The 7,737-nt window shown below is 58.7% G+C and overlaps 1 protein-coding gene across 1 annotated transcript; it reads right to left on the reverse strand.

Annotated features, from left to right (window-relative positions):
• Window positions 1-2,014: 2,014 nt before the first annotated feature.
• On the reverse strand, window positions 2,015-7,454 carry SSR4 (signal sequence receptor subunit 4). The gene is made up of 6 exons (XM_077789740.2): window positions 7,377-7,454; window positions 5,069-5,187; window positions 4,921-4,995; window positions 4,009-4,098; window positions 2,968-3,033; window positions 2,015-2,253 (listed from the first exon to the last, which is right to left on the reverse strand). Exons 1-6 carry the CDS (start codon window positions 7,435-7,437, stop codon window positions 2,149-2,151), a joined length of 516 nt encoding a protein of 171 aa, XP_077645866.1. The 5' UTR covers window positions 7,438-7,454; the 3' UTR covers window positions 2,015-2,148.
• Window positions 7,455-7,737: the final 283 nt, after the last annotated feature.

Here is a 7,737-nt window from a genome sequence, read left to right on the forward strand (position 1 = left end):
CAAAGGTCCCCCCAGGGGTTTTGGGGTCCCCATTTTGGGGTGAGACCCCCTGGTTTAGGGGACCAAGGGACCCCCCCAAACCTCCCCCATGGGGTTTTGGGATCTGGATTTGGGGAGGGGGAGAGAAAACCCCAAATGTTTGAGGACCCCCCCCCAAATACCTGGGACCACCCCCCAAAATTTATTTGGGTCACCTTAGAGTGGAAAAACCCCCAAAAATTGGAGGAGGGAGGGGAAATGACCCCCAAAAATTGGGGGGGTAGAGGAATGACCCCCAAAATTTGGAGGGGGGGGGGAAGAAATGATCCCCAAAAATTGGGGGGGAGGGGAAATAATCCCCAAAATTTGGGGGGGAGGGGAAATGACCCCCAAAATTTGAGGGAGCAGAACCCCCCCTCCCCAAATTCTCAATGTAGGGGGAATGGGATCTCCCCTCACCCCAAATTTTTGGGGATTTTTGGGGGACCCCCCCCCCGGTGTTTGGGGGGAGGGGAGGGTGGGGGAGGGGCGGGGTTTGGAGCTCTGCCCCTCCCCCTCCTCCCATTCCCGGCAATCCCGGCCTTGGAATTCCGGGAAATTCCCAAAAGTTCCCCAAAATTCTTGGAAAATTCTCCCCCCCACCCCTTCCCAAGGGCCCCCCCCCCCAAAAAATCCCCCCGGGACCCCCCAAACCACACCCACCTCGCGGTGACGTCACCGAGGGGCGGCTCTGACGTCATCAGGGCAGAAAAGCTCCGAAGAAGAGGAAAATCCCCCAAAATTTGGGGGGAATTTGGGGACAGACGCCCCCTCCGGACCCCCAATTTGGGGGGACACTTTTATTGGGGTACGGGGGGGGGATTTGGGGACCCCCCCCAGAACAAATCAACCCCAAACCCCCAAAATTTGGGATTTTGGGGTCTCTGTTCTGGCCCCACCCCCAAATTTGGGATTTTGGGGTCTCTGTTCTTTCCCCACCACCAAATTTGGGATTTTGGGGTCTCTGCTCTTTCCCCATCTCCCAAATTTGGGATTTTGGGGTCTCTGCTCTTTCCCCATCCCCCAAATTTGGGATTTTGGGGTCTCTGCTCTTTCCCCATCCCCAAATTTGGGATTTTGGGGTCTCTGCTCTTGCCCCATCCCCCAAATTTGGGATTTTGGGGTCTCTGCTCTGGCCCCACTCCCAAATTTGGGATTTTGGGGTCTCTGTTCTTTCCCCAACCCCAAATTTGGGATTTTGGGGTCTCTGCTCTTTCCCCATCTCCCAAATTTGGGATTTTGGGGTCTCTGTTCTGGCCCCACTCCCCAGATTTGGGATTTTGGGGTCTCTGCTCTTGCCCCAACCCCAAATTTGGGATTTCGGGGTCTCTGCTCTTTCCCCATCTCCCAAATTTGGGATTTTGGGGTCTCTGCTCTTTCGCCATCCCCCAAATTTGGGATTTTGGGGTCTCTGCTCTTTCCCCACCCCCAAATTTGGGGGTCACCCCTGGATTCCCTTTTGGGGCGCGAGAATTTGGGGTGAGGGTGGATTTGAGGGGGGGGTTGGGTTTTTTGGGGGTTTTTATGGGGGGGTGGGGCTGGTTTTGGGGTTTTTTGGGGTGGTTTTGGGTTTTTTAGGGGGGTGGGGCTATTTTTGGGGTTTTTTTTTTGGGTGGGGTTTTTTTGGCGTGGTTTTTGGGGTTGTTTTGGGATGGGTTTTTTGGCTGTAGGACAGGAGGAGTTTGGGGGTGTTTTTTGGGATTTTTTTAGTGGTTTTTGGGGTTCTTTTGGGATAAGACAGGAAGAGTTTTTTTGGGATGTGTGGGTTTTTGGGGTTGTTTTGGGATGGGTTTTTTGGCTGTAGGACAGGAGGAGTTTGGAGATGGTTTTTGGGGTTTTTTTAGGGTTTTTTTGGGGAGATAAGTAGGTTTTTGGAATGAGTTGTTTTTGCTGTAGAACAGAAAGGTTTTGGGGTGTTTTTTGGGGTTTTTTTAGGGTTTTTTAGGGGATAGATTGGTTTTTGGGATGAGTTATTTTTGCCGTAGAACACAAGAACTTTGGGGTGTTTTTTGGATTTTTATTAGGGTTTATTGAGGTTATGGGTTGGTTTTTGGGGTTGTTTGGGGATGTATTATTTTTGTTGTAAAACACAAAATATTTGGGGTTTTTTGGGGGTATTTTTAGGGTTTTTTAGGCCTGGATGCTGCTCTTGGTGCTGAAGGCCAGGTAATAAACCACGAGCCCGATGGCAGCCGCCACCACCTCCGTGGACACCCAGGGCCCGTTCCAGGCCCCCTGTGAGGAATTTGGGGTCACCAGAGCACCCCAAAAACCCCCCCGGGACACCCCAAAACCCCCAAACCCCGCAGGGCTCCGGGGCTCCCCAAAATCCCACCCGGGGATGGGAAATTCCCAAATTTCACCCCAAAAAAAAGGAAATCCTAAAGGCTCGGGGATGGATTCGCAAGGTTTGGGACACCCCAAAAATCCTGGATCCCCCCCCAAAAATCCTAATGGGGTACCCTAAAAATCCTGGAATAACCCAAAATCCCAGAGGGACCCCCCAAAATCTCAATGGGATCCCCCAAAAATCCTGAAATCCCCCAAAATCCCAGAGGGACACCCCCCCAAAAATCCTGAAATAACCCAAAATTCCAGTGGGACACCCCCCAAATCCCAATGTGAGTCCCCAAAAATCCTGGAATAACCCAAAATTCCAGAGGGACACCCCAAAAATCCTAACGGGATCCCCTAAAAGTCCTGGAAAACCCCAAAATTCCAGTGGGACCCCCCCCAAAATCCCCCCCGTCCCCCCAAAAAATCCTTGAGTGACCCCAAACTCACCTCTCACCGCCACCACCCCCACCCAGGACCCTTCAACAGCCCCAAATCCCCTCAAATTCCCCCCAAAACCCCACAGGGCCCCTCCAGCCCCCCCAAAGTGGGTGGGGGATCCCCCAAACACCCCAAAATTTGGGGGGGTCCCCCCAAAATCCCCCCCAAACCCACCCTGTGGTCGACGTTGACGGTGAAGAGCGGCCGGATCCGCGAGACGTCCTCGTTGTTCCGCTGGGCCTGGGGGCAGGGATCAATTTGGGGTCCCCCTCGGTTTTGGGGCTCAATTTGGGGTCCCCCCTCCCTTTTGGGGCTCAATTTGGGGTCCCCCCTCCCTTTTGGGGCTCAATTTGGGGTCCCCCCTCCCTTTTGGGGCTCAATTTGGGGTCCCCCCCTCCCTTTTGGGGCTCAATTTGGGGCTCCCTTCAGTTTTGGGCTCAATTTTGGGGTCCCCCCCTCTTTTTGGGGCTCGAGTTTGGGGCCCCCTTCAGTTCTGAGGCTGAATTTGGGGTGCCCCCTCCTTTTTGGAACTAAATTTCGGGTGCCCTTCTCATTTTTGGGGCTCAATTTGGGGTCCCCCCTCCTTTTTGGGACTCAATTTGGGGTGCCCTTCTCATTTTTTCGGGTTGAATTTTGGGGTCACCTCCTTATTTTGGGGTGCTGGGTGTGCTCCCACTAAATTTTGGAGCTGAGTTTGGGTTTCCTCGATTTCAGGTCTAAATTTGAGTTTTCTCCTCAGTTTTCTGGCTAAATTTCAGTTTCTGTTTCAATTTTGGGACTGAATTTGTGTTTTCCTCAATTTTGGGTTTATTCAGTTTCCTCCCCAAGTTTGCAGCTTTGTTTGGGGTCTCTCCTCAATTTTGGGGTTCTCTCCTCAATTTTGGGACTAAATTTCAGGTTCTCCTCAAGTTTGGGACTGAATTTGGGTTTTCCTCCTCAACTTTGGGGCTAAATTTGGGCTCGCTCCTCACTTTTGGGGCTGAATTTGTGTTTTTCCCTTCAATTTTGGGGATGAATTTGTGTTTTTCTCCTCAATTTTGGGCTGAAATTTGGGGTTTCCTCCTCAATTTTGAAGCTGAATTTTGATTTTCTCCTCGATTTTGGGGCTGAATTTGGGGTGCTGGGTGTCTCCTGCTCAGCCTCAGGGGGGAGGGGAGATCAGGGTGGGTTTTGGGGGGTCCTGGGAGCCCCCCAGATTTGGGGAGGGGTCCCCACCTTGCGCAGGGCGCTGTAGGACTCCTCGTCGAAGAACTTCACCTCGTAGGTGCCCGAGTGGGCCTGGCGGTGCTCCAGGCTCCAGGACACCTGGGGGGGAATTTGGGGGGGCTTTGGGACCACCAGGACCCCCCCCAAATTCACCCCGGAGCCCCAGAGCCTCCCCAAACTCACCTGAGATCCCCCAAATTCATCTGACCTCCCCCAAACTCACCTGAGGTCCCACAAACTCTCACCTGAGCCTCCCCAAACTCACCTGAGGTCCCACAAACTCACTTGAGCCCCCCCAAACTCACCTGAGGTCCCACAAACTCTCACCTGAGCCTCCCCAAACTCACCTGAGATCCCCCAAATTCACCTGAGGCCCCCTAAACCCACCTGAGCCCCCAAAAACAACCCCCAAACCCTCCCAGCTCCCCAAAATCCCCCCTTAACCCCTTCTTGAGACCCCCCCCCACTCACCTGAGCCCCCCAAATACCCACCCAGGAATCCCCTCACTCACCTGAGCCACTTAAACCCCCCCCCAGGTCCTCCCCACTCACCTGAACCCCCCAAAACAACCCCCAAATGCACCTGAGACCCCCAAAATCCCCTCTTAACCCCTATTGAGACCCCCCACACACTCACCTGAACCCCCCAAATACCCCCCAGGCACCCCCCCCACTCACCTGAGCCCCCCAAATACCCACCCAGGAATCCCCTCACTCACCTGAGCCACTTAACCCCCCCCCAGGTCCTCCCCACTCACCTGAGCCCCCCCAAAACAACCCCCAAATTCACTTGAGCACCCCAAAGCCACCCCAAATTCATCTGACCCCCCCACAACAACCCCCAAATGCACCCAAGCCCCCCAAAACAATCCCCAAACGCACCTAAGCCCCCCAAAACCACCCCAAATCCCCCGGGCTCACCTGGTACCTGCCCACGTCCTGCCCCCGGGTCACCGGGAACTGCTTCCCGTTCACGTCCGCGTACAGAGCCACGTTCTGCGGGGGAAGGGGCGCTCAGGGGGGGATTTTGGGGGGTCCCTCACCCCCCCCCAGCCCGCGGGGGTCCCACCTGGGCGCCGTTCTTGCAGACCAGGGAGATCTCCACCACGAACACGCTCTCGGAGGCGATGACGGCGTCCGAGGTGGTGTAGTAGGAGGGGGCGATGGTGGGCTCGGGGCACGGCTCGCCTGGGGAGGGGGAGGCTCAAATGGGATGGGGGACCCCTGGGGAACCCCCCCCTCAGCACCCATGGACCTCCCACCCCACCCCAGGGACCCCACCCCAAAAACCTCCCACCCACCCTAGGGACCCCACCCCAAAACCCCCCACCCACCCCAGGGACCCCAGTGACCCCACCCCAAAACCCCCCACCCCACCCCAGGGACCCCACCCCAAAACCCCCCACCCACCCCAGGGACCCCAGTGACCCCACCCCAAAACCCCCCACCCCACCCCAGGGACCCCACCCCAAAAACCTCCCACCCACCCCAGGGACCCCACCCCAAAACCCCCCACCCACCCCAGGGACCCCAGTGACCCCACCCCAAAACCCCCCACCCACCCTAGGGACCCCAGTGACCCCACCCCAAAACCCCCCACCCACCCTAGGGACCCCAGGGACCCCACCCCAAGGACACCCCACCCACCCCAGGGACCCCACCCCAAAACCCCCCACCCACCCCAGGGACCCCACCCCAAAACCCCCCACCCACCCTAGGGACCCCAGTGACCCCACCCCAAGGACACCCCACCCACCCTAGGGACCCCACCCCAAAACCCCCCACCCACCCCAGGGACCCCCAGAGCCTCGGGACCCCCATTAAAACACCCCCCTAAAGCTGTCCCAGAGCACCCCAGGGACCCCCACTCGCTTGAGCCCCCCCGTGGGAGCCAGGCTCACCCAAGCTGCCCAAGCCCCTCCCCAAATGCACCAACAGACCCCCCCAAGGGCCCGGGACCCCCATTCTGGGGGACCCCTAAAGGCAGCCCAGAGCTCCGAGACCCTCAGGGACCCCAATCCTCTCATGGGACCCCCAATCCTCTCATGGGACCCCCGATCCTCTCATGGGACCCCTGATCCTTCCCCTCATGGGACCCCCGATCCCCCTCATGGGACCCCAATCCTCTCACGGGACCCCCAATTCTTCTCCTCATGGGACCCCAATCCTCTCATGGGACCCCCGATTCTTCCCCTCATGGGACCCCCGATCCTCTCACGGGACCCCCGATCCTTCCCTCCATGGGAACCCCAATTCTTCTCCTCATGGGACCCCCAATCCCCCTCATGGGACCCCAATCCTCTCATGGGACCCCCGATTCTTCCCCCCATGGGACCCCCAATCCTTTCCCCCATGGGATCCCCGATCCCCCTCATGGGACCCTCGATCCTCTCATGGGACCCCCGATTCTTCCCTCCATGGGAACCCCAATTCTTCTCCTCATGGGACCCCAATCCTCTCACGGGACCCCCGATTCTTCCCCCCATGGGACCCCCAATCCTTCCCCTCATGGGACCCCCAATTCTTCTCCTGATGGGACCCCCGATCCTCTCACGGGACCCCCGATTCTTCCCCCCATGGGACCCCCAATTCTTCTCCTCACGGGACCCCCAATCCTTCCCCCCATGGGATCCCCAATCCCCCCCATGGGACCCCGGATCCTTCCTCTCATGGGACCCCTGATCCTTCCTCTCATGGGACCCCAATCCTCTCATGGGACCCCAATCCTCTCATGGGACCCCCAATTCTTCCCCTCATGGGAACCCCCGATCCTTTCCCCCATAGAATTCCCGGTTCCTTCATGGGACCCCAATCCTCTCATGGGACCCCCAATTCTTCCCCTCATGGGAACCCCCGATCCTTTCCCCCATAGAATTCCCGGTTCCTTCATGGGACCCCAATCCTCTCATGGGACCCCCAATCCCTCCCCTCATGGAACCCCTGATCCTTCCCCTCATGCGATCCCCAATATCCCCTCATGGGACCCCAGATCCCCCCATGGCACCCCCAATCCTTCCCCTCATGAAATCCCCTCAGGGAATCCCCGATCCTTTCCCTCATGGAATTCCCGATCCTCTCATGGGACCCCCAATACTTCTCCTCATGGGACCCCCGATCCTCCCCCTTGTGGAATCCCCAGTCCCCTCATGGGACCCCCAAACCTTCCCCTCATGGAACCCCAATCGTCCTTCATGGAACCCTCAACCCCCTCACGGCACCCGCTCTCCCCTCCATCCCCTCACAGCCCCGCAGGACCCGAACGCGGCGGGACCCGCCGGGCGCTCACAGCCCCCAGGACCGCTCAGAGCCCTGAGCACGGCCGGGTTCCCCTCACAAGCTCCCGCTCCCCCTCAGGGCGCGGCGGTTTTTGCCCCTACCCGCGGCCCCGGCCGCCGCCAGCAGCAGCAGCAGCAGCGGGAGCGCCCCGGCGCCCGCCATGACCGCCCGCGCGCCCCGACCGCCGGCCCCGCCCCCGGGAGGAGCAGCCAATCACCGCCGGCAGCGCCTGCGCGCTCACCAATCAGAACGCGGCGGGCGGGCACCCGCGCGCCCTCTGACCAATGAGGAGCGAGCGCACCGCCCGGCCCGCGCGCGACGTGGCTCGCGGCGGAGGCGGGGGCGGGGCCAAGAGGGAGCGGAGGCGTGGCTAAGACAGAGCGGGGGTGTGGTCATAAGCTGCGCATGCGCAATGCGACGCACGTGTGAGTAAAATGGCGGCCGGCCCGCCTGTGGTGAGGA

The sequence above is a fragment of the Lonchura striata genome, chromosome 31 (assembly GCF_050655825.1).
Source record: "Lonchura striata isolate lonStrDom1 chromosome 31, ASM5065582v1, whole genome shotgun sequence".
NCBI classification, from domain to species: Eukaryota; Metazoa; Chordata; class Aves; order Passeriformes; family Estrildidae; genus Lonchura; species Lonchura striata.

Coding starts and splice junctions, on each gene's coding strand:
- SSR4 (XM_077789740.2), bottom strand. CDS start 7,437: ATGGCGGGCGCCGGGGCGCTCCCGCTGCTGCTGCTGCTGCTGGCGGCG. Junction 5,188..7,376: donor GGCGGCGGCCGGGGCCGCGG/GTAGGGGCAAAA, acceptor CCCCCTCCCCAG/GCGAGCCGTGCCCCGAGCCC. Junction 4,996..5,068: donor TCTGCAAGAACGGCGCCCAG/GTGGGACCCCCG, acceptor CTTCCCCCGCAG/AACGTGGCTCTGTACGCGGA.